We start from the raw sequence: 26,822 nt of genomic DNA, 5'->3' as shown, positions 1-26,822 counted from the left end.
TAACTCGCTTAATATAATGTGCTTTGGCGCCATCTGGTGGACATTAGCTGTTGCAGATTTTAGAGTAGTAAAAGAACTCAGCTGATGTTGTAAAATAGTAGTCAGCGTCGGAAGCGGTTTGGGGATGATAACTGTTTTATACAGAAGATAGATACGGTTTTAGCATAGAAAAGAAGATCGCGCTGCTGAAATCCATTCCGTTCATCCCCACTACGGCAGATGGCACTGTAGTCTGTCACATCAGCACGACGAGGACCAAACATTACGCCTGACGTCATGACGTTTCTTTAACTTTGAGCGGGGAAATATTGAAACGGACAGAGGCAGCGCCGCTCTCTGAAGATCTTCGGTATGTAAACAAACAAACAGACAGGTTTAAGCTGAAAAATTAATATCCACAGTATGCTGTTATGTGCTGATAGAGTAGAAATAATGCGGTGCATATAAAAAACTAAAGCTTTACCTGTCGTCAGTTTGGTTTGACTTGTAGGAGGAAGAAGATACGTACTGCAAGTTACTTATGCTATTAACGTTACGTACATAAATGTAACCTCACCCTGTTTGATGGGAAGTACAATTCAGTTAAACATTAGTGTTATTTGCGGTTTGTAGTTACGACGTGTGTTTCTTTTCTTTCAGCGAAATGTCGAAGCGAAAGCAGTTTCTAGACTCGGTCCATCATGAGCACGTCCAGGATTTTCTGAACTTCATCAGATTACATGTGAGTCATGTTTGCAGTGGCACATAATAATGACATAATAATAACGCTTTTTTTTTTTACACTTTACACTTAAGTTGTCATTTTACAATAGAAGCAATTATGAAACATATAGCTATTTATTCTACTAAAATAAGTATTAAAGTAAGAAAACACATTTAGTGTATTCTTTTAAAGTTTATTTATTTTTTAATAAGTAGGTTACTCTTAAAAACAAAATCCAAAGTGTATTTCTTTTTCACAAGGGATTCCCCTTTCAACCAGGGACCGTGCTCAGAAACATTGCTCAAAAAGTTGCCCTGTACAATATCACCTACAGGGCAACTTTTTGAGCAGTGTCCCTGAGTGATGTTGTTCGGGCAATTTTCTCATCGAGAATAGGCAACGAATTTCTATCTGTATACTTTAGATCTATCGTGGGACCTGTGTCTCACCCGGTTGCCTTTTTACATTGCCCATCAACATTACTCAATTAGTTGCCCCGTCTATCATCAAGTTTACATTTAGAATATAGAAGGAAAGTCTACATAAGTTAGTCTTCAGAACTATAGTTCGTAGTGTTCACTGCTGTTCGTGTTGCAGAAGGATGGAGCAGATCCGTTTGACCTGGCAGAGGTTTTGGCAGAGCTGCAGAGGAGTCAGAGGCAGGAGCTGTGGGAGAGACAGCTGAAGTTACTGCAGCACAGTCTCACTGCTCACCCTCCAGAGCGCTGGATCACTGGGGCTGAGGAGGACGCGGGTGACATGGAGGTGGAGATTTCTGAGGAACAGGTCAGACTGCTAATGTTTCGAAAGACACAGGCAATCAAGAGCCTTTTAGGAACATCTCAAAATGACGGTGAACGGGATTTCACAAGTACAACATGTTTCTGGATCAACACCTTTGTTGATCCTTGAAAAATATTCCACTCAACCAATCAGATTTGAGGGACAAGTTTACGGTTTTGTCAAGTTTAGACTTATATCCAGGGTTAGGTGCTTCTACATCAGTGTTATTTACCTATCATTTCACTCTGATTTTAGGGATAAGTTATGGGTAGGATTAAGACTACATTTTCAATCGGGAATGTTGTTCCAGGATCAACAAAATATGTCAACCAGGGAACATGCTTTACTTGGCAAAAGCACAGTGACACAAAGTGACAGGTAGTTTATTGTTCATATTTCCTTTCAGATACAAACCATGGCAGTAATAGAGGGTGTCACCATTGTGTCTACAGTCTCTGTAGACATTTTGCAGGAAAATGACACTTATACCTCTCTTCTCAACTGTGCCCAGATGCTAAACTGTAAGTACTTATAATGTAAGTTACATGCTAGTACAACTGTCCTCTTATTGGTTTTGTTTCATCTGTGTCAACCCTCTAGATGATTGACAAGCTCTTTTGGTTTTTTAACTGTGATAACTAATATACTCACAGGATCAGTCACTTGCTATTTATATAGCAGACTTCCCATTATGAATTATAATACCATTTGGTTTTTTGGTCCATTGGGACGGATTGTTTTCACACCTCAAGGGATTGTTTTCTGCCCTTCGCTCAGGCGGTTTCAGAACGTTTTTTTTTTTTTGGTGCGGATCCGATTGTTATGGTGCCTTCGTAATTCAAATAAATTGATATAGAATTTATTTCCTCCCTTGTTGTCTTTTTCTCCAGGTTTAGAGAGTGCTTTGCCGCTGTCACACACACCCCTCCAGCAGGCTATTCATTGGCTGTTTGAATGCTGGTGGAGGCACGATCTAAAAGGGAAAGAGGAGCTTGGCTGGACTGCTTTCCTTGTCTGTTTGGAGAACACTGTTACACTTGAGAAACCGGTACTAGAATTGCTTTATATGCATTATAAACAGACAGATATGAAATTATTAAATTAGCACATGTATAATTTGATGGATCAACTTTTTTTGTATTGTAGATGATCAGTGTAAACGCTTTTTGTGTATGTTTCCAGGTCAGTGAGCTCAGAAGGCTCTGTACTCTGCGAGAGGTGCTTCTCAGTGTGGACTTTGCATCTGAAAGAGGTCAGCAGGTCATTGATCCTCTGCTCCAGTGCTTCTTCAGGCCCTCTCATATCAAACAAGAAGAGGTTTGTGTATATGTGTTTGTGGGCTTCTGAATTTGAGACATTATATTCTACGGGAGATCCTTTTATATAAATCTGTTTATCGCTCATTTTTCAGGGGAAACGTTTCCTTGCCTTCCTTTTTTCTTGGAATGACAACTTCATTCGGATGATTCATGAAACTATTAAGAATCAGCTGCCGTTTTTCCCAAAGTATTTCATACACTCATGACCTTTTGTTTTAATGTTAAAAAGAGCACTCAGTAACTTTTTTTAAATGTGACAGTTCTATAATAACCTTCACATATTTATCAGACAAGCAATATTAGTGTGGTGTCTGCAGACTCTTTCTTTATGCTACACCTGCAGAACTCTGTCTGTTCATGTGGCTGAGATTTACTTCAGAGCATGGAGGAAGGCATCAGGTCCTTCCCTAGAGGAGATTGAGTCCACCTGCATCCAGGACTTAATGCAGCACGCTCTGTTGCTGCACAGAAACTCATCTGTACACAGCAAAGTCAGACAGGTCAGAAACTACATTTCCACTTTATTACATGGAGGGTTGTGCCAATAGATGATAGTATTGTGTATCGAAGATGGCAATATTTTCAAGACAGCAATTTGCTTGTTTTGCTGGCCTGGTTAAAACCAGACCATTCTCAGTAGTACAGTGATGCAAACAGCACGCTTTTTGGCGCCTCTCGCTTTTTTCACGTCAGTTTTGGTGACCTGCGTGAATCATGCAGATCCGACAAGTTTTTTAAGGGGGGTGGGGTGAACCATTAAAACTCAATGTGCCTGCTCTATTACAAATAATTCATATTTTTAAAATGTATTTTTAAATACCCAAAACAGCAGCATCACAAAAGTTGGAAATATAGACTAGAAAATTTAAATTAGCTCTGCCCTTATGTCCTAGCCTGACGTGGTCATACTCAATTCTAGTCAGAATATGAGTCTGAAACTGCTCCAGTGGGCTGTGATTATGGGGCGTGTTTCAACCGAACCAGTAAAGACATCAATTGGATAGACCTACAACCATTTAGAGCAACGAAGTGACGCATTATGTTAGTTGTCAAATGTCAACAGAACTCAACTGCACTGTGTTGCCAAATCAGCGCTTTTTTCCACGGGTTGTTTTCCATGTCTGTGGGTTGAAGCAACTATTATGTGATATAGACCCATATAGGCATGTGCAGAATGTTGCGATTAATTGCTGAAGTTTTATCACGATGTACGATATTATCACGATATTGAAATAAGTTGCAAAAAAAAAAGTGTTAATCACAACATGAAAAATTGATATCGGCACATGCCTAATTGTAAACTAGGGGTGGGTGATATAGCCTCGAAATGATATCACGGTATTTAAGATGTCCAGTAAAAACGCTAATAACTTGTACCAAGGCTTGTATCAAGAATATTTGTATCAAGAATATTTGCGATAACAATATTTATGACGATATAGAAAAAAATATATGGAACAGTTTTGTTGGGGATTGCAGCTGGAAGGCAGCAGCATTTATTAGTGCAAACAAACAATGAGCTACTGTCATTGATGAGAGAGTATTTATTTCAAAGTGTAAATCTATATAGATTTGAGCCTCATCGTTCAAAAGTATTATTAGCATAAACATGAGTGCAACTTTGGACAGGTGGTGGCGCTAGAGGGATTAAGCCTATTTTCTACCTGTGACACAGGAAGGACAGATAAATATGACATGGGTCTATGAGAGGATTCTTTTAAGTTGAAGCTAATAAATGTTTAAAAAAAAACAACTTTCAGTTACAATGTAATGTTAAATGGCTATAATAATCAATGTTTAAAATTGGTGAAAAATATTTCATATAGACATTATATTTATAGTTTATGATTAATAGTTTCATTGATACTGACCTTTATTCATATTCATAAAAATATGCCATTGAACAAATATTTCAAATACTGTATTTGTTTTTTCCACATTATTTTGGATATTTACTTTAAAATGATTGCATCATAAAATATATTGTATCTTATAAATTTGGCACACGGATAGAGGATAGTCCCAACTGTCACTATAGCATATTGTGAGTCTAACTCAATCCCTCCAGCGCCACCACCTGTCCAAATTTGCACTCATGTTTATGCTAATAATACTTGAACCATCAAGTTCAAGCTGATTCGATTGCATGATGTCATATGATGTCATTTTCCATCATGAAAATTTTCCCGCCATTTTGAATTTAAAAAAAAAAATAAAAAATTCGAACTCCTCCTAGGCCGTTGCTCTGATTTTCAAAAAAATGTAACCACATCATCTTCAGACCATGCTGACAAAAAGTTATTAAATTCAAGTTGATTCCTCAAATCGTTTTTGATAAATGTGCAAACAAATTTTACGTAGTGGTTGCAAAAATACACTTAAGGCTGTACCAAACTTGGTACATGTAATCACAAGCATGACCTGAAGTGACTTGGAAGCGTTTCGGCACAGTGCCTCCTACTGTTCCGGAGATACGAAAAATGGCTATTTTGGCAAATAACTTCTGATGGGTTTGTTCAAAAATCATAAAAGTGTAGATAGATTCAATTATCCCATATCAGCCATTTTGGGCGTCGGCCATTTTGAATTTAGTCTTAAAATGCTGTATTTTACGAATGCATTAGCATATCTTTACGACACTTATGTGTCTTCTGCACCATGCCCTAAAGGTAGTCAAAAAGTTGTGGGGCAGTGCCACCTTGTGGTCAATTTATAACAAAATTTACACAAAGGCTAATAACCTTTGAATATATATTAGCCCAGTTTTTCCCAACCGGGGGTACATGTACCCCTAGGGGTACGCGAGCAGTCCCCAGGGGGTACGTGTGATGATTCTCAAAACATTATAATAAGCTTATGAGTGAGAGACAGGGTCAAGTTTCTCATTAATTGGTGAGTCATTTTGTGTCATACACAGATCTAAACAGTAGGCTGCTACTATGTATATAAAATGTTATCTTTGTTTTTGTATAATTGTTCTGGATATGTGAAGATGTGAAAATAAAAGTCATACAAATATTGAACGAAGAGAAGTATGAGTTATTATAGGAAGTCAAAATATTATTATTTACAGGTAAATTAGATGTTACACTGTGCAAACCTAAAATTTACACCAAATCTAAAAATCACACCGATCACATGCGCTTGTGGGGGTACTTCAGGAAGGATAAAGTGTTTTGGGGGTACAGTCCCCTAAAAAGGTTGGGAACCACTGTATTAGCCTATCATAATGAAACTGGTCATAATAGATTCCTTGGCTACTGCTGGGAACATACACGTCCTTCTCAAAAAATTAGGTTAATAGCTTGTTTAGGGAACCTTTTCATGATATGCTAATTTTTTGAGATTTTGGGTTTTCATGAGCTGAATGCCAAAATCATCAGTATTAAAACAATAAAAGGCCTGAAATATTTCATCTGGTGTGCAATGAATCTAAAATATATGAAAGTTTAATTTTAATCATTACATTATGGAAAATAATGAACTTTATCACAATATGCAAATTTTTTGAGAAGGACTTATATCAATTTTGCCATATTTGGTAAAACTTCCTCTCCTCATCTTGTTATTAGTTAAAAACCTACTTTTTCAAACTCCTCCTAGGCTGTTTCTCCGATTTTCACCAAAATTTAATCGTATCATCTTCCGACCATCCCGACAAAGTTATTGATTTTCACATCAATAGATGAAATCGTTTTTGTTTAACACAGCGATGAAGCTGAGGCATGATGCCAAAATGACTCTTAAGGTTGTATCTCTGCAATGTTTCGACATATTGACACCAAACTGTGCATGTGCCATTGTCACCTCCCTCTGACCACACCACATTAATTTGGTCACAGCGCCACCTATTGGTCAAAAGTGATACATTATTAAATTATTTTTATTTTTTTTACTTTATGTATAATGGTATTTTGTCTCAGCTTATGTTAATAGGTCTTTAATATGGTTCATTGTTGCAGCTGGTCACTCCCAGCCATGCTGGCATGTCTCATTTTCTTCTTTGCGCTTGGCCCCGGAATTGCTGCTTGCAGCTATATTTAATTACTATATTACGCAATTAATCACAGAAAAAAATGTGATTAATCAAAAAAATGTAATTGATTGACAGCACTAAAACAAAGTTTACAAAAAATATATATTATGCATGAATACCCACTATCTATCTGCCCTTTTTTTTTTTTTTTGCATTGCATTGCATATTGTATGTTTGGGGATGACAGATTGATAAGCATATCATATGCTATTGGATGTAACTTTTTACACTTTGCTAAAAGTTGCTCTCCTATTGATTTTGTCCTATCAGTGTGGCTCTCCTGAAAAAAATAGCGAAGACTAGACCACTGGTCTATGGTATCTGCCACTGCAACACATTTTCAGAATTTAATTTTACTTTATGTGTCTATAAGGGTGGGCCGGGGATGACAGGGGTTGGTGGCAATGTAAGTTTCTGGATATTTGCCATGGAGTGAGGGCTTCGATTACACTTTTTTGACCATACATGTGTTTGCATCCCTGTCCTCACTATAAGTGAAATTTTGTCTTTCTATGTAGGTCCTTACTTATTTCCACAAGCAGAAATTTCGTGAGGGAATTGATGAGATGTTGCACAGACTCTACAAGCCAATTCTGTGGAAAGCATTAAAGGTAGATAATAAATCAGTTGACACTGTGTTGTTTTATTATGATTTCTGCTTTAAAGGGGTGGTTGCATGCAATTTTATGCATGCAATTGTTGCTGCTTGAGCATAAACAGTATCTGCAAAGTTAAAGCGCTGAAAGTTCAATGCAAATGAGGATATTGTCTTTTAAAGTTATGGCAGTTTATTGCCTACAAAAACGGCCGTGTTGGACGACAACGAATCTTCTTCCTAGGTTGGTGACATAAGCACTTGCTAGTCACCGCAGATGTGACTTCTGCCCGTAATGGTAAGGGGCGTGGCGTTTCTGGACAACCTGTGCTTGACACTTCAGCCAATAAAAATACATGAAACTACATTTGGCTGTCTAACCAATCTAAGACCACTGCGTGTTTCGGAGGGATGCGCTTCATAGAAGCAGGAAGTAAATGAGCCGTTCAAAGGACAGTGGAGATAGCGGTGTGGAATAAAGGTACAATATAAGAAAATTATACAGGGTTAAAAAAAAATTAAAAAAGTATTAAGACATGTTATACTGCGCCTCATAAACACAACCAAGCCTAGTAAAAAACAATGAAACCACCCCTTTAAATTTACTTTTCTATGAGTTAGAGCATAATGTTTATTAATTAATGTCTCAATGAAATATATCACCTTGTTCATTTGTTTCTAATCAATTTAAACAGGCCACTAATGCTGAGGTTCGTGCCAATGCCACACTGCTCTTTACTGAGGCTTTTCCCATCCATGACCCCAGCATGAGCAGTGAGATGGTTGACCAGGCTGTTCAGAAGCAACTTGATTTACTGTTTGTATGTCAACAGCTAATCCATTATGCAATTATATGCATTATTGATGTTTTGTAATGTTCAATGATTTAAATTGGTGGTTCAATGTGTGCGAATACCATACACCCACTTTTTCAGCGGCCTTGGTTATTTTTCCCATTTTATTAAGAATTATAAGTAATCAACTAAACCAACCAGCTATGACTTGAATCATTATGTTACAGACTTTTATTTATACACAAACGTATATTTAATGAGGGGAAATAACTACAATTTCAAGAAGCATTGCAAATGACAAATTTAAAAAAAATATTTTAATCATATTGATTTTAAAGATTGTAATTTAGAAACTATATATTTTACATTTATTGCAAAATATATATATATAGATATATAGATATGAAGAGCTTTCTTTGCAGTATCATGGTTAATATCGGGTTTTTTTACAAGAAATTGCACTGTTAAACTACTTTTTTTATGCAATCTAATAGCTTAAAAAACAACAACATAAAAACCTGAGTATGGTCTGTCTTTAATGCTTTAGAAATTATTGTTAAAATCAATTCCCCTGTGGAGAAAATGTATGGGATTTTTACTGTCAGAAGAACCTGACTGTTGCACTCGATAACAGTTGACAAAAAAAGATAGTAGCTTATACCGCTATCAAAATGACTCAAACTGTTTCTATAGGCTCTCCTTGATGACCCCCAGCCCCTTGTGCGTTCTTCAGCAGTACTAGGAGTTTGTTCTGTCCTGGCTCGTTGCTGGGAGGTCATACCCTCCACGGTCATCACTGACCTTCTGGAGAAGCTCATCCTGCAACTGGCTAATGACACAACCTCTCCAGATGTCCGCTGCTCTGTCTTCATGGTAAAAGCCCCAACTGTCTGTTAGTCACTTGAGAAAAGCAACCAGAGAGCGAGAGATGGGGAGCAATTTCTCTGCATCTTTCCAGTTTTGCAGTTTAAAGCCATTTACAGCTCCGGAAGGACAGTCTTCTGCAGTGTGATTTATTTGTTTAAGAGCTTCAAACTAAAAGGCTTTTAGGGGGAATAGATGGTCCCAATCATTAATTTTTATTTCAGAAGTTAGTTAGCACTGCTCACAAGATCATTTTAACCTGAAAGACAAAATAAATTCAAAATTATGTAATTATTCTAAATTAATGCATTTACAAATGATCACATTTAATTTGATCTTTTGTTATTATAATGTTTAGGAACGTCATTGTACTTTAAAATATCTTAATAGTAGTAAAGAATGACCTCAATTGTTGTGTAGATGGAGTACTTGGCATCATGGCAGTCATTTTTTGCATGACTAAGCCTCATTATAGCCTGTTTGTTTGCTCTTCAGTGCATGTCTATAATACTGGATAACAGTTTAAGCCACCCCCTCATGGAAAAACTGTTGCCTGCATTGAAGAGTAGCCTCCATGACAGCTCTGAAAAGGTGCGTGTTGCCTTTGTGGGCATGCTCCTCAAGATCAAGGGTGTAAGGGCAGCCAAGGTAAGAGTTTACACAAAATTATATTGTTTTTTATTTACATTTTACGTCACATTTTTTTTTGTTCTCTTGCCTTTAGTTGATAAAATGTTCATTTAAAGGACAACTCCGGCGAATTTTTAAGTTTATCTTGATCGTTATATCTTTGTGAGTACAGTCTATAGAAAAAAAAACGAATCGGATTGGTGCTTGCAACACTGAGTTATTACAGTTAATGCCCAGAGCCCCCCCTCAGTTAAAACGGCAGCTTTGGGGGCATAAACGTAAAGGGTGTCTTTGTGCCTCTTAACAGACACAAAATGCAATTAAAATTACTGTCCAACATGAACAGGTCCCTTACATGACAACGAGATGCGTTTAGCCACTTAGCCATTGTTTAAATTCACCTGTTTTAGCCGGCTATCTGTGTCTCGCACTGAAGTCCCGTGGGAACTCCGTTGTAGCCGGAAAAAAGGCAAATACTCCAGTCGAGAAGAGCGTCGTGTGTATGAAGAGGCTCATCGGTTCTCAGTATTGGACGTGTCCGAGAGAAACTGTTTTCGATTCTGTCCTCGCGCATGCTCCGTATCAGCGGCTCGTGAGTTCATTGGTTCTCTCAGCAAAACATGACTCAGTTCAGTAACGGTTGGAGTTACAACATAAAATTCAAGACATTATTATTTCTATTCTGAGGGACTGTCACTCATGTCAAAAAGTGAGAAACTAAAGTAACTTGTGTGATCAGCGCTGATTTGAGACGCAAACTGTTTAGAAAGATTCAGTCCGATTTGGTGGACTGGTTCGCCCGGTTCACTAAAAAGAACTGGTTAAAAAGAATGATTTGATCGTGAACCGGACATGAGTGAAGAAGAAATGGTTCGCGTTTGTGCCTTTTCCGAATTGTGAAAATTTGCAGCGAACACTTGCCTAACTTAGACAGACAGGGCCGTTTGAAGAAAAATGCCATTCCGTGGTTAAAGACTGGGTTAAAGTGGAGGTAATGTAAACTTTATTTATACTTCCATTTGGGCACACTCGGCTTGAGGAAAGATGTCCAGTAATAAAATAATAAAGCTTTACACAAACGACGATCAAACTGGATCTGCCTTTTTTTCCGGCTACAACGGAGTTCCCACGGGACTTCAGCACGAGACACAGCTAACCGGCTAAAACAGGTGAATTTAAACAATGGCTAAGTGGCTAAACACATCTCGTTGTCGTGTGAGGGACCTGTTCATATTGGATAGACATTTTAATTGCATTTTGTGTCTGTTAAGAGGCACAAAGACACCCTTTACGTTTATGCCCCCAAAGCTGCCATTTTAGCTGAGGGGGGCTCTGGGAATTAACTGTAATAACTCTGTGTTGCAAGCACCAATCCGGTTCGTTTTTTTTTTCTATAGACTACTCACAAAGATATAACGATCAAGATAACCTTAAAAATTTGCCGGAGTTGTCCTTTAAATGAAATATTTGTGCATTTATGCCTATTCTTTCACCCCTTGTCATTCTAGTTTTGGAAAGTTTGTTCCCTGGAGCACCTGCTGGCACGATTGGAGATGGACTCTTCTCCTGTCTCTAAGCGAATTGTCAATCTCCTTTTCAACTCATTCTTTCCAGTCAACCAACCAGAGACTGTCTGGTGTGAGCGATGCGTCACCCTGATTCAGACAAACCCTGGAGCAGCTCGCAAGTTTTACCAGCATGCCTATCTGTACACGGCTCCTGCTAATATAGGTTAGATTGCTTTATACTGTTTGTTGTGTTGAGTTGCCAGGGTTATTTTTTTTTTCCGACTTGGAAGTACAGTATGTCATGTCACTCTTAACTCAATGTGCTTTCTCTTTGTAGTCAAGCTAATGCTGGTCATCCGAAAATGTCTCAATGTGTGCATTCAAAATGCAGGGGATGATGAATTTGCCTCTAGCAATAAAGAAAACAGCACGGTGAGACTTTATACAGTATAAACTACTTTTTTAAAGTTTGAGGTTGGTAAGATTTTTTTTTTTGTAAAGAAGCCTGTTATGCTCACCAAGCACAATACTGTAAAAACAGTAACATTGAGAAATGTTATTACAATTTAAATCATTTTGTACTATTTTAAAATGTATTTTATTTCTGTGATGGGAAAGCACAAGCTCCTAGATGTTTTTGGCAAAACCATTATACATTTTTTATTTATTTCTAGAAAGTTCAGAAAAATAGCATTTATTTGAAATATAAATCTTTTGTTACAATGTAGGTGTTTATTATGATTTCAATTAAATCAAAGCAGAGGAAGGGGAGGAAAGCGTTCCTGGTATGACGTCATAACAGGAGAATTCAAGATCAGCTTGTCTGGGCTGTCAGTTTCTCAAAGGCAGAGAAAAATAGCCAGAACTCGGTTTACACCAATCAAAATTTCTAGCCACTTGGGGATAATATTCAGGCTAGGGGAACTCATATTAATGTTAAAAACCTCATAAAATGAAAATTTCATGCCATGGGACCTTTAAACATGTGGAAGACCTGTCAATATTCAGATTAAATACTTTCCATAATGTCCTAGACACTGCCAAGCAATTATGGGGAACTTCAAACCGCTATAAATAATGCTTATGCTTGTCCTTGTCACTAGATGTTGGAGGATGTTCTCTCAGTGCAGGACACTGCCTCAATGGCCAGCCTGCTGGAGATCCTCGTCATTCTGTGGAAAAGTGTTCAGAAATCTCTCATTGCTAACCAAGAGGCTTTCAAGTACACCACGTCAAAATTTGCATCCGTTCTGCCCCAGTATCTTAAAATCTTTCAGGTAAGAGGCACATTCCCACAGGGTACCAAAGGGCGATTCAAACAGCAAAGCTGCACACTGTAATCACATTACAGCTGATGAAATATGGTTGCAACATGACGCAGTTGTCTATGTATATGTGTGTGTGCAGGAGGAGCGGTGTAAAGCCCCTCTCATTCTTCTAGCCTCTCTACTTCCTGCCACTGCTGTTCCAGCTCTGAGGTTAGTTATTCTCCCCTAAATGCAACTCACATTGTTAAATGCCCCATTTTAAAGGAAAGGGACATCCAAAAATGAAAACACACTCTTTGATAGATACATTTTTTTAATTGTTATTTTGGGGGGAACTCTTCCTGTTTTGGGGGAACAGTTCAATGAAGAAAATAACTTTTCAAAACCTTCTTTCATGCTGAGCTTCTAACACAGTCGACAAGCCATTTCCCCAGAACAGCAGGTTGGCTCAAAAGTGAAATGCCAATTCTGATTCCCATTTTATCCAAAAGGCCTTTAATGCTGGTGGGATTGAGTGTGTTTTCAAGGTTTAAGAGCGATCTGTAGGACAGTCTGGGTGTACTGCATGACTGTGTGTTCCTCTCTGCAGGAGTAAAGTGATGTCTCACTTGAGGAGTTTGAAAGTGGGCACCGCTGTGACAGCATACAGTCAGTCTGTGGAGTGTCTCTGTAGCTGGGGGCAGATCAGCCATATTGTGGAGCTGATAGAGAACTGGCTCACGGAGGCTGTACCTGTGAAAGCGGTAAATGTTGTGTAAAGTGTCTTTGTCCAGGGCTCTAGACTTACACTTGAGAGCAGTGGCAAGTTCTAAGAATGGTGGCACTAGCACGTGATTTGGTAGCACCGGGGTGGCGAGGGGTATTAAAATTACATGTTTGGTCTCTTGGAAATGCACATTTGACAGTAAATTGAGTTGGCAGTAGCATTAGCTTGAGCTAGGATGCAGATGTAAACTTATTTTCATGAACAATAACCTGTAAAAAAGCAAAAATGTAACAACCTAATTTGTAAGGGGTAAAACTTAAATATTCTACCTGTGTTAGGAATATACTCTTATTCAAATTGGTCTTCCATGGTATTATACATTTGTAGATAATGATAGCCACAGGTAAAACTACGCATGGCACCTTATTAGCATGGTAAAAAATTATATTGACTTTTTTCGTTATGAAAAACAGTAGCCTAAACACATTTAGTATAAATATGAATGCACAAAAACTACTATAACTTTACAAAAAATACTGTAATTATATTCCATTACGGCTTTAATACACAGGCTACATGTCTACATTAATAATAAAACAAAATTCTCTATTAATATCCCACATTTCTGGATTTATTGCAACTACCACAGTTAGTGTTGCTACAGTAAATCCATGGTAAATGTTGGTGATTTGTGTATTTAAAAGCCTCCTGACTCATTGTGATCATTGTGGCTCAGTGTTTTCCTATTTTCCGCATCAATGTTGTTGAGAAAGTTAGCTCTGTTTCATCTGGCTTTAAACTAGTTTAAATTATTGAGAGAACTCTGTGGCAAACCCGAATGCTTCTTACTGGATCTCACAGCGCTGTTTTAGTGGTCGCATGATCGAGACCTGTCAGCATTTAAACGTATTTGCCGAGTTGATATGGTCCTTGTGTTTTGCTTCGCTAATGGCACGTTTACTGTTTAAAGTTTCTCAAATGAAACAGAAAGGACAGTGCTAATCAAATTGGTACTGGCACTAGTGCAACCTCTAACAAAATTCAGCCACCCCTACAGGAAAAAAAGGTTGCAATATGCAGTCTAGCGCCCTGTTGTGGGGGCTCATTAGCTGTTTATGGTGTTTTTATATCCTCTATGATCACTCTAATCAGCAGGGTGATGAAGATACAACAGGCAAAGTACATTTTGATGGGCTAGAAGAGTCAAAGCCAGATCTGGCCCTGGACTATCTGGATTATCTGCTCCTGCGCCCTAAAACACGAGACTGTCTTCTCACGCTGCCACTGGATCAGATCAGACCTCTCCAGGAGGCCCTCAACAAATGGAAGGTACTGTAGATGTGAGGTTTGATGCTTACCATTGCAGAAAATTGGTGCAAGTGTACTATTGAATGTTGCGTTATTACTGTAATTAGTTACAAAGTAAATAAGGTAATTACATGTTTCTAACAGTTTAGTCTTGCTTTGAAGATAATGCTGCACCGAGCTGCTTGGCTAAATGTCGTGATGTTTTGACCTTATTATTCTAATCATGCCTAATTAAGCCACGATTCAGTTCATATCAAGGATTTGGAGCCACGGTTTGGGTTCTGTTTACTGTGGAGGCAGGGTTCATGACAGGGCACCAACAATAATAACACTAGATTCACTTTTAACTTAACAACAACAATTTAACTTATTAACTTTATCTTAATTCATTTTATACATTGGCTTCACATTTGCTTTAGAGTAGTTAGCATATCTGAGTATCACGATTTTTCGGTTTGGTATCGTTAAACTAATCAAAGCACATTCTTTTTTCTTTTTTATGCTTAGTTCTTAACTAAATCCATAATGTACTATCAATTCAGAACTATTGTCATTTCTCTTTTGTATGTGTCAAGTCGCTGCTGTTCTCCTCTCTGGGTGGATCAGAGGTCAGTGTGACAGTCATTGAGACAGCACTGAGAGCTTTTGTCTTCCATGGCAGACTCAGTATCCACCTTCAACACAAAGTGAGTATATAGCCGTAACGCTATTGCATGAGCTATTTTAGTCCTTTACACACCAAACAAATCAATCATTCACTGAACACACTCAGAATAAATTATGTTATTAGGATGTGAAGAGAAAGGGTTTGAGAAAAATAAGTTGTCTCTCAGTATTACCTATAAATTCTCAAGCACTGAGGTGACATGACACATCCATTTCAGCAGTTAAACTTAATGCAATACAACTGTTTTGGTGTTCTTTGCAAATCTGTGCAAATAGTTTCCATTAGACATAATTAGGATTTCATGAACTACCGATGAAGCAGTGGTTTCTTGCATGCTCTTTTAGCTCACTTTTAGACTGAACAACTAAAACGGTTTCTGATCCTACAGTACCCAGAGGAGCGAGAGTTCCTCAAATCCCTGGAACATTCTGTGTCCTGGGTAGAGAAGAGAGTCCTTCCTTTCCTGGCCAACTCCAGCAGTGAGCAACAGCTGTCTTTAAGCAGGAAGACAGTAGAAGTGAGTGGCATGATCATTCAGAAGAAACATCTCTTTTGCCACCAATTTTTACAGTTTTTCAGAAAAAAATGTTTCCTGAGCACCAAATCAACATACTAAAATGATTTCTGAAGAATTATGTGACACTGATGAAGACAGGACTGATAGATTCTGTAAACATCACAGGCAACAATTGTACCCATGGTTTCACATGCGAGGCTTAAAGGGTTAGTTTACCCAAAAATTAAAATTAACCCATTATTTACTTACTCTCAAGTCATCCTAGCTGTATATGACATTCTTTTTTTTTAGAAAAAGAAAAAGACTAAAATGCATGTTTGAGCTGTTTTAACTGAAAGCAACTTACACATATCTTAAAATATATCAGTGCCATTGTTTTGTCTTAAGATGCACACCGGTAATGTTTTTTTTCTTTCTTAGGGATGTTTATAAAAGCTACTAAAATTTCCTAATTGAACTCAGGTCTGATCCTGGCTTAATCTAAGCCCTGTCTGTGAAACTGGCAGGCCATATAATGAAAATAACATTTTTCATTATATGCATTTGATTTATTTCCCCTCTTGTTTCATTGTCAGAGTTGTTTAACTGTGTGCCAGAATGTGCTGCGGGTTTCTGTAGGAGACAATGATTTCAGAGACCACTTACTGCAGCATGTTACCTTTGTACTGCAGACAGGTGAGTCCTTTCGCATTTATGCTAATCCAGGACACAGTAACTGCATTGTATATTTATCAAATATAAAAAAGACAGATTTATGTATTTAATAAAGATGCATGTTAATGTGTTTGATCCCTTTACGCTAAATTTTACAATAGCATAATATTTTTTGTCACAGTTGTGTATGTATGTGTGTTCATATAGAGAAAGGATACATGTGCACTCCTTATGTGCTCGCTCTGCTTACTGAGGTGGCACAGGGCTGCCTTTCCCATAAGGCTGAGGGGCAGGAAGATCAACTGTTGCTCACTATTCGCATTTTAACCAACATCTTCCAGAAAGTTGTGGAGATCATAGCACATCGACTGCGTAAAGACAAGGAAGAGGGTCAGGAGGTGAGGGCTTTTATAAGATATGTTAAGGTCTTTCTCAAAGTGACAGGTGAAGGCCAAGTATTATAACCCATACTCAAAATTTGTCCTGCATTTAACCCATCCAAGTTAATGCACATGCGTTAGGAGTAGTGAACAAACACTGCAAACTGTGCCTAGGGAGCAATTGAGGGTTTGGTACCATGCTCATGCTCAATATCATGAATGAAATGGCTATTTTGTATAGTAATTAAAAGTGAGGAGTAGATAATCTCCTCTTAGATACTTAAAACTAGGTATCGATAGGCGTGCATTAACAAATTAACATTTCGATATTCGTTCAACATTTTCAATAAATGAACAATAAATTAAGAATGTGATTGAAAAAAAAAAGATTTTTATCTTTCAAGTGCGTGATGAACCAGATAACACTTTTGTACTCTCACAGTTTTTTTGCGCACACACCGAAAGAACACAGAGAGCCAACTCATAGGCTAGTTTGTGCACAAATACCACATAATTATTTCACAATATCCCCATAAACTTGCACAGTTAGTTTTATCACATAAACAGAAAACATGTGCAACTGCCTATATTGGATTTGTTGCATTGACAATACCCCTTGGTTTATTTAGGTTTTAACTGAAAAGATTATAAATTAGAATTAAATTAGGTTAGTGTTACTATTTAGACTTAAACTAGAAAGTGTCTGAAAAATTGTGTCTTTCAGTGGTTTAGTTTCACCTTTACAAAAAACAGCAGAACATGAGGATTCACATTATGCACTTGCAGCACAGAATAAAAGCATATATAAAAGGAATAAATACATTAAATATATTTCACTCAAATTAACTAAACAAAATAAAAAAACTGCTAAGTTCACAGAAATGGAAACTTCCTTGATATTCCTCAGCCCTAATGTACATGCATGTATTCATGTACAACTGAATTTTGTATCAGTAAAATTTGGCTGACATCTCTACCTGACAACATTTTTTTCTAACAAATTTAAAAATGTCTTTCTTTGTTTAGCTGTGTTGCTCTTCTGAGGAAGCTCTCCATGACTTTCTGCTGGTGACTAAGTTGGTGACAACTGAGAGGTCAGAGTTCATCACAGGAGTCTTCTCATCACTCTGTGCAGCAGTTATTATTGATATCAGCCGCACCTTGCAGAAGGTAAATCTGCGAACAATCTGTATTTGTATGCTATTAATGTGTGATGTTGGGTAGCTTTTTTTCCTTGTCTTTTTAATTGAAACAGAATTTGTGCTCAGTGCTATGTGGGGATAGTCTGACAAGCCAGACCCACATCAAGATGTTTTGTCTGGAAACTCACCATAGACAGGGCTCAATCCGAGGGGGGGGATAAACGGTTGTCTTTCAAACTCCCTCTGCACGCGATAGGATAGCGCTACCACCAACCAGAGCAACGAAGGTGAAACAGAGCTTGTTGATAGATTAAACATTCGCCGTATTCGGTCGGCTAAACTCCAAACACATCTTCCATTCTTAAGAATGACTTCAGTGCCGTTCTTTGTTCTTTTCTCAGAGAAAAGCTTAACTCCAAGTCTTCCAGAGTCGCGGTCAAAGCTGATTCGAAAGACCGCGGTTTGCCAGCCTCTGTGTTTACTAGAAGCACGCAAACGCAACTCGGCCGTCGTCATTATGGCCCCGCCCACCAACTCTATACACGATGTGATTGGCTCGGCAAGAGTTAGGGGAATACAGCTCAGAAGGGTATTGAGAGTTGCTAGACGACACTCGCGGGCAGATTAAATTTGCTGCCGCTAGGGTACCCTACCTATGGGGCATGTTGTCACATTGCACTTCCATTTTTTCAGGGTAAATCAAGAAAAAAGTATACATTGTAATAATGAAACAAAACCATATAATTGTTCTAGGTATGTGGGAAATTATTGTGGAAAAACTAAATACCCCGAACCCCAAGTGGATTTGCACAAACTGAGAAAGTCAAAAATAGTTAGGTTGTTCCCCGCTCTCCCCTACACTTTACTTTGCATTATAAATCTGTTCATCATAAAGCCATTGCGTTCAGAAGACTTGGATGTGTTTTTTTGTTTGTTTTATTCACGATGCCTTTATGACCTTTTTTTGGATCTTTTAAGTTTTAGAGGAGTGGACTTGAAATGGTTTCATTAAAAAATATCTTTATTTGTTTTTGGAAGTTAAACGAAAATCTTAAAGGTTTGAAGCGACATGATGACAGAATTAAAAATTTTGGGTGAATTGTTACCATATAAATAAAGTAAACTATGTCTTGGATAAAACTATTTTGTGAATCATATAATTTACATCAACGGTACATATCATTGCATTTTTATATATTGTTTAAATCGTATACTCCTAATGCTATAGCATTTCATTTTACTCTGGTGCAATGTTTTAAAGAACGATTAATAACAGGGATGCAAACAGCACGCTTTTTGGCGCCTCCCACTTTTTTCACGTCAGTTTGGGTGACTTGTGTGAATCTATCTATGTAGGCTACTATTATAACAGTAATTATCCTGATTATAATTTCACCAACAGTAATTCTGGATTGCCTCCACCAAACGTTAAATATGAGTTAAGTAAATCAGAACACTGAGCGCCAATGAGCACAGATGAACCGCTAGTGTTTCTTCTGGCTGCGCATCTTTTAATGTCTGTGGTATCTGCCACTGCAATATTTTTCCCTGAGACCAGTTCGGCGCTGTGCCTTCCCGTCTTACTGGCAAAGTTCTGGTGAGATCACTGCAGGTTAGGTATTGTTGGTTTATAATGTTATACAGGGTTTTTCCTGCATAGAGAATTACGAGACGGCCGCCTCTGTCTGTCGATAAAACTCAGACAGGCAGACAATTGCTCTGATTCGGCCTGTCGTGATAATTAAATAATCACAAATATATATCGTCACATGATCCTTCAGCAATCACTCTTATATTATGATTTGCTGGTACAAAGTCATCTAAAGCCATTCCATAGCTGAATGTGCTGGACAAGGATATTATATTAATATTATTTCCATCGTTAAAGTTGACAGAAACTCGTCTTCCCTCTGCTGCTGTCAATCATTATCTCCGTTAAGCATTAAAACTGCGCGCCACGTTCGGCTACGACAGTCAGCAGGTAACGCTCTCCAAGATCATATATTCCCATTATAATACTTGATCTGTAAAGGGCTGTGGATTTGAGTTTATAGCTGTTTCTGTATTCTCGTATCTATCATATCTTTGCTGCCCCATTAAAAGCTGCTCATTACGTTTACAATAAAAAATAAACATCTTGTAATATTATACTATTTATATATATATATATATATATATATATATATATATATATATATATATATATATATATATATATATATATATATATATATATATATATATATATATATATATATATATATATATATATATATATATATATGGGGGGGGTCAATTAATATATATTGACCATACACGTGTTTGCATCCCTGCAATAAAAAAGAAATGCTTTGTACTTGATGCAAATTTAAACTGTAAGCAATGTGGCAGAGCTGTTTAAAGAATAAGTTGTACAAAAATAATTTAAAGATACTAGATAATCAAGAAACTAATTGAGACACTAAAGAATAAATTTAGAATTGCAGCAAACTTTGTTTCTACATGCAGATCTCTCATGTGGAAGAGTTGTTGACACCAGAGACTGTTAATGACCTTCCACCTCTCACGACCACCATACTCAAAGTGATGCTCAGATCTCCTGCTGTTACCAGGTAATATGAAACACCAGCTAGAGCTAAAAGCCATGCATTTGTACTTAAATTGAACACTTATGATTGATATTCTGATATGTTCTAGGTTTTTTCTGTCTGAAATGAGCTCCTCTATAGAGTCAGAGGCTATTGATAATATCGCACAATGGGCTGCAGTTACACACATTCTGACCATCATCAAACAATGTGAGTTTGTTTGTTGTTACTATGCTATTATTTTACATTTAGAATTATCTTTAGAACTATATATTTTAAAAAAGTCACTTTCAGAAATATTTTTTTATGAATGATAAAAATGTTAACAGTGTCAATAGTGTTCAATACAACACTTGACTAAAACAGCTCAATACGAAACTGAATCGATACCATGCCAAATAATTAAAACGGTCAAAGTAAGTGAATATGACAGAACTTAAAATTCATTGTTTTAAAAATGAATTAAATAAAAAGAAAAAACTAACCATTTCCTACACTTTATTTAAAAAATAATAATAATTACATGCGACAGTGTGGCCGTCCTTGCAGAGATGTTTGCAACAATCACAATGTGATCGATAAACATCTCTATATTAGAGGACTTACAATTCACAATTCTTGAATTATTTTTATTAAAAACAATATGACAAATACTTTTTACAGTTTAAAGTCTACTTAACAGTTGCATTCAATAAATTAAAGACTCAAATGTAAAAAAAATATATATATATATAATATATTCTTTATAGTCACTATAAATGAAATGTAGGCTTCACTGATTCTTAATAAATATTTAGGCCCAAGTAATTTCTTCAAGTATTGGGTGATTTTTCTATTTTCTTTTGTTATTTGATTTATCATTAATCACACAATACCTTGCCAATACCTTTCTAGTGCCAGTATATTGTGCAACGCTGGCAGCCAATCAGAACCCATCCTGCTTTAAGAGCTTGAGCATTTAAAGCAGCAGATGAGCGAACTGCAGCACAAGCATGATATGTGGACACCAGTATAGTTATCGTTATAGTTCTCTATCTTTAGTTATCGTCCTTGGAGTGTGAAGTGGACAGGTCTTTATTGGTTCCAACACCTGAATGCTTTCATTTCTAGAGAATTATTCTACTGAACACATTCTAAACGATGCACAATAACAATTCATTTTCCACTGCCCAGTACTAAAGCATACAAGTCCAGTGGAGATGGATCTGGAGAAGAAACATTAATTATATAAAGTGAAACTCGGTTTGATTTGTTTTTGTTTTTACTTTTCTACTTTGTTCATTACAGCTGATGTATTGTTTGTGGAGTTGAAGGAAATTGCTCTGTCTGTACATAGACAAATACAGAATCATTACATCTCTGCAGAAAACGCTGACAATATACAGAGGTAAAAATAATTTGATGGCATATTGTGAAAGCATGCTGTCTGTGGTTTTGCACAATAATAGTGTACAACTATTATTAATGTACAATGTAATGTATTGATGTACGACTGTTAATGTTGCTTTGCTCTCTCTCTCTCTCTATCTCTCTCTCTCTCTCTCTATCTCTCTATCTCTCTCTCAATTTTAGGACAATCTATGAATCCACTATCATAATGCTGAATGGCATCCTAAATCCATCCCAGAAAGCAAACAGTTAAATGGGAAAGATAAAAGTTAAGAGCTTTTGCATACTCCTATAGAATCTATTCCCTTTTTCGTTTTCTTATCTGTATATTGTGTTGCATGTTTTTTGCTTTTTGTTTTTCTCTCTACATATGAAAGGATTTGAAATACAAGAACATGCACTAAATAAGTTGGCAAGACTTCCATAAAACTTTGGTTCACTATAAAAATGTCAGTTTATTATAAGCAGACTGCTCACACTGTCCATCACCCTTGGAACTTCATCATTTCATTTTATTTTGTACACAGTTTAACACAATTGTGTTCTTGTATTGCAGATAATTGTAAGTTAAAATTGTATCAAAGGCTTTTATTTTCAAAACATGTCAGTGAATGTGGTATGTCTTATGATGATAAGATGCTTTATTTCATCACAGTGTCTCCTATTTACACATTCTGCTTTATACTTGCATCCAACTAGGCTGTGACGTGTTGTCAATGATTATACTTCTGCCTTTTCCCTTTCAAACTGTAGAAATGTACAGACGATTAATTACTAAATGCGATCAATTTATGGTCAAATGTAGACAGTATCATAATAAAGAAAAGGCACATGAAATTCAGATTACTTGTGAAAAAGGCTTATTGCTTGTTTAAACTTCTTGAACCTAAAAGTTTGGGTGGAATGACATCTACCAATTCAACGGTGACAATTTATTCTAACATTACTTTTTCTGCATTTTGATTTCTACTTGGATTTTGCCTCCTTACATAACCGTGGGAATACTGTCACATTAATGCCTTATTAAAACTCTGTTACTTGTTTTAATTAATCATGTCATAACTTAGTCATACACCTCAGTTTCTGTCTCCCCTAATCAGTCTATAGTTTAAACTTCAATTTCTCTGTTTTCAATAATATGAATAGAGGTTGTTTCATATGCTAGATTATAGCATAACTTTTGACATTTGTCATGCATTACAGGTGGCAGGTGATTTATAACTGTAATGTGTTATTTGTCAAGTACAGCATACCAGCGTCTAGGTAGGGGCACAACCTTTGAGCAATATAACTGGGCTCAAGAGAAAAGTAGATAACCCTTTCTCAACTCTCTTATCTGATAAGAGAAAAGAAGCGAGGTCCATCTCTGCAAACTAAATACAACTGACCGTGCAGAAGTCTTAACACGTTGAGAAAGCGCATGTAGCTAGTGACGTCAGTAGCTGAGGCGGGGCGCTGACCGTGGTGCTGAATGCGTCTCGCGCTTCTTAGAGTTGAGTGGGCTACAGGACACGGGGTACTATAGCATCACTCATCTCACTATCCTCCATCATATTCGCCTCTGACCTACTTCCGCTCTAATCACATCACCCCTGAAACGTGAGAGCAGCTATGTCGAATTAACGGGAGCTGTTTGCGCTCGATGGGCAGGATGGCTTCTGTGCGCGTGCTGCTCCTCGCCTTGCTGTCTGTCCACGCGCTCGCCGTTGCCATCGCGGACAGGAAATTCGGTAAGTTAGTTTAACGTGACGCCCCACTAGGTGTGTGATGTTTGTCGTTAGACCTTCTTGCCTTTAGAGAATAAGCCAGACTGTGTGCCTTGCTTCACTTAAGCGTAATTAATGAGGTTAATCACAGCGGCGGTTTGGCGTGCAGAGAGCAATATTTGTTTTTGTTTTATGGAAATTAGAGGTCTGTTTATAAATGCACTATCCAGTTGAGCATGGGCAGAAAAGCTTTCACCAGTAAGTTTATAGGTTTTGCCATCACATCAGAGATGTACTTATGGGCCACATGTACCTGAATTAACAGTATTGCTCATTCCCAAACAAAAACAGATTGTAGGGATAATAGAGGTTAAGGGCTTGTACATCAACTTTATTTCTTTCGTACACTTGTGCCTTTATGGGTAACGACGCTCGTCACAGGGGCAGTATCCTTAAACAGCCAACTTTATTTGTCCCTAAAATGTTCATAGTATATAATGAAGGGTACTAAAGTGGTAATATGCACATTTTAATGAGTGCATATTACATTTTATAGTTTGCTGTCTCACTGACAAGCTGTTGTTTCTCTAAAGGCAGAATATCTGCATGGTCTGAGAGTGTATTTTAGTGATAGTTCATGGTCAGGATTAATGCTGGTGGACACTTTGTCGATAGGATTGTTGTTCCAAGACCATCAACAGATACTGATCTAACAAAATCTTCTGTCCCTTTGTAAGAAACATTTTTCATATCTATGTTTTAGGACAGTCTTGTTTCCTTTATCATAGAAGAGCACATAGGACAAATGGAAGATAGTTCAAGTGGTCCTCACTGACAGTGGATTACATAATTGCGTTACGGTTCGTTAAAGCATCTTGGCAGGCTTCATCTTTCAAAGGCACAGGCCGAGAGCGAGAGCCAGCCTCAGAAGGGAAGGAGCCGACTCGAGCTGTAAACAGATACGGCTCTACTACACGCTCCATGAACCTGTGCGTTCACAGATGGATAGTGAGGGAGCTTTGGTCTTTGAATACGTGAATGACTGCAAACTTTAAAGACTAGAGCCATTAAATATGTGATCTGGTGTGCCTGTGACATTTCCAACACATGCCATGTTGGTCAAAATCTTGTTATAGGTCAGGCCGTGGAACAGTGGGTAGTGTATGCGATCACGGGGGTTCAGGTTTGAATCTGGTCCACGTCAATTTCTCACACTCCCTCTCCTGATATGTTTTCTACTCTCTTATACAGTAAAAGTACATGGCATACAATTCAATTTAAAGCAGTAATTTTTCTATACATTTAATAATGTGGATGTATATTAGTAATTTAAGAGAATTTTAAATGTTCTGTTACACTCTCAAAAATTAATGTTGCAAAAGATGTTTTCCAGTGATGCCATATAGAGAACCAACATCTAATTAACCTTTTTTTCACCACTATAAATAATTTTTTGGACAATGGAAAGATTCCATAGATGTTAAAGGTTCTTCATAGAACCAGATGCCAATAAAGAACCTTTATTTTTAAGAGTGCAGGACTGAACTATATGACATTTGCTACCCGGAACGTAGAATTAATTTGCACGCCAAAAGTCAAATGGCGCCAAGCTTGTGACGCTGGTTCTGAAGTGTTCTAGAATCCACAGTGTTACTAAATGATTAGCAAACACTCAGCTGGGTTTGCTTGGGATCGTTGTTAAGGAAGCTGCGGTTGGAAAACAATACACCATTAGAGGCAGGCTCTCTCTGCGGCTGGCATATGAGGTTGGCAGAGGCTGGGATGAGTGAGTTCTGTGAAGCCCTGATAAATAGAGCAGTTAAGCATCTCCAAAGAGTTTGTTGGAAGCTTAAATATCACTGCACATTCTGGCTGATTCCAAATTTCTCTGTCTTTATTTCCCTCATTTTGTAGTGGGTTGTTCTGGATGTAAATGTGCGGTAACACTTTCTGTGAAGCTCGTAATTAGTATGCATTACAAAGATATTCTTAATTAAACACTCATAATGCCTTATAAAAAAAACATGTTATATCATCATAAAAGTCACAACAACAGCTATAACACATTGGCCTGTCTTCACAGATAGGGCTTAGATTAAGCCAGGAGTAGGATTTAGTTAAATTATGAATCATGAATGGGCTATATAATACATTTGCTATATTTAATGTAATGGAAACGAAACCATATTAAACCCCCTTTTTTTAAAAAGGTTTCGCAGTGAGCACAAAAATGAACAACCACCCATAAGATACTGTTCAGATCTTAAACCATATCAAGATGTGAGATTTATAATACATTATAACTATGGGGACTACAATCCATTATAACCATTACAATCCATTATGATATTAAGTGGATAAAACGTGCTGTTCATTGTTTGCTTAAATCACTACACTCTTAAACATTTAACATACTCTTAAAATCATTATAATTATGGCCAGTGTCATGGACACAGAATGTACGATGCTGGATTTGTTGGATAGGAAACTGAGTGAGTCAGACCTGTCCCGTGAGATATGCAAATGGTCAGAGTTTCAGAATTTTTCATTTTTAAGGTTTTGTTGTAGTGTTGGTGATGGTTGATTTCACAGACAGTTTGTTTCTGCGTGCAAACACAGGAGCACATTGTTATTTTTAATAAGTCCCGTTGTGCATTATGTTTACGTCACATAATGAAGATGATATAGGAGATGGTAATTTCCCTGCATCCTCTTCAGCAGCTCCATGAACTTCCCGTGAGGAGATGGGGAGCGTGGGAGATATTGCTCATCTCAAATATACAGGAAACAGCAGAGAGACAAACTCAGTTGTTTTAACAGAAGAGATTATTTATGGCTCAGTTAGAATCTCTGATGCTTCCTGTACATTTGAGGTTAGCAATATCTCCCACGCCTGACACACCTAGCTCAAGGAGCTGCAGAAGGGGATCACACAACAGCTGACATTTTGAAATGTACATAACTGACAGCATTCTCTATTCTCACTTAAAGAAATATTCCGGTTCAGTACAAGTTCAATCAACAACACTTGAGGCATATTGTTGTTTATACTTGTCCCTCCTTTTCTAATAGCAAAAATTTGGGCTACACAGAGGAACTTACAGTGGAAATGAATAGGGCAAATCCGTAAACATTAAAATGCTCACCACTAAGCATAAACTATGTGTGTTGACATGATTTTAGTTTGAACAAATTACTTGCTAATGATTTCTCGTTGAAGTTTTGTCTAATATTACTGCTTTATTGCTTTGGCAATGCAACAATT

The 26,822-nt window shown here is 37.3% G+C and overlaps 2 protein-coding genes across 3 annotated transcripts in view; both read left to right on the top strand.

The window, feature by feature from the left end:
• Positions 1–234: 234 nt before the first annotated feature.
• ncapg2 (non-SMC condensin II complex, subunit G2) lies at positions 235–22,692 on the top strand. 2 transcript variants are annotated; one of them, XM_067450254.1, is made up of 27 exons: positions 235–349; positions 640–721; positions 1,301–1,489; positions 1,893–2,007; positions 2,377–2,534; positions 2,669–2,803; positions 2,898–2,992; positions 3,149–3,305; positions 7,360–7,452; positions 8,132–8,257; positions 8,924–9,103; positions 9,590–9,742; positions 11,233–11,455; positions 11,570–11,664; positions 12,336–12,509; positions 12,640–12,710; positions 13,090–13,243; positions 14,362–14,535; positions 15,090–15,200; positions 15,570–15,698; positions 16,274–16,373; positions 16,560–16,750; positions 17,759–17,902; positions 20,383–20,486; positions 20,572–20,672; positions 21,750–21,849; positions 22,035–22,692. In XM_067450254.1, exons 2-27 carry the CDS (start codon positions 644–646, stop codon positions 22,102–22,104), a joined length of 3,420 nt encoding a protein of 1,139 aa, XP_067306355.1. In that variant the 5' UTR covers positions 235–349; positions 640–643; the 3' UTR covers positions 22,105–22,692. The 2 variants fall into 2 exon arrangements, with proteins under 2 accessions (XP_067306355.1, XP_067306361.1); XM_067450260.1 differs by having other exon boundaries at positions 242–349; positions 14,359–14,535.
• A 614-nt stretch (positions 22,693–23,306) lies between these two features.
• Positions 23,307–26,822, top strand: part of ptprn2 (protein tyrosine phosphatase receptor type N2) — a 271,389-nt gene continuing 267,873 nt past the window's right edge. Inside the window, exon 1 of the mRNA XM_067438653.1 lies at positions 23,307–23,581. Coding sequence (XP_067294754.1) covers positions 23,494–23,581 — 88 coding nt within the window. The 5' untranslated portion in view covers positions 23,307–23,493. The remainder of the gene's footprint in view (positions 23,582–26,822) is intronic.

This window comes from Pseudorasbora parva, chromosome 1 (genome assembly GCF_024679245.1).
Source record: "Pseudorasbora parva isolate DD20220531a chromosome 1, ASM2467924v1, whole genome shotgun sequence".
In the NCBI taxonomy this organism is placed as follows: Eukaryota; Metazoa; Chordata; class Actinopteri; order Cypriniformes; family Gobionidae; genus Pseudorasbora; species Pseudorasbora parva.
This window is presented reverse-complemented; position numbering and strand designations above follow the sequence as displayed.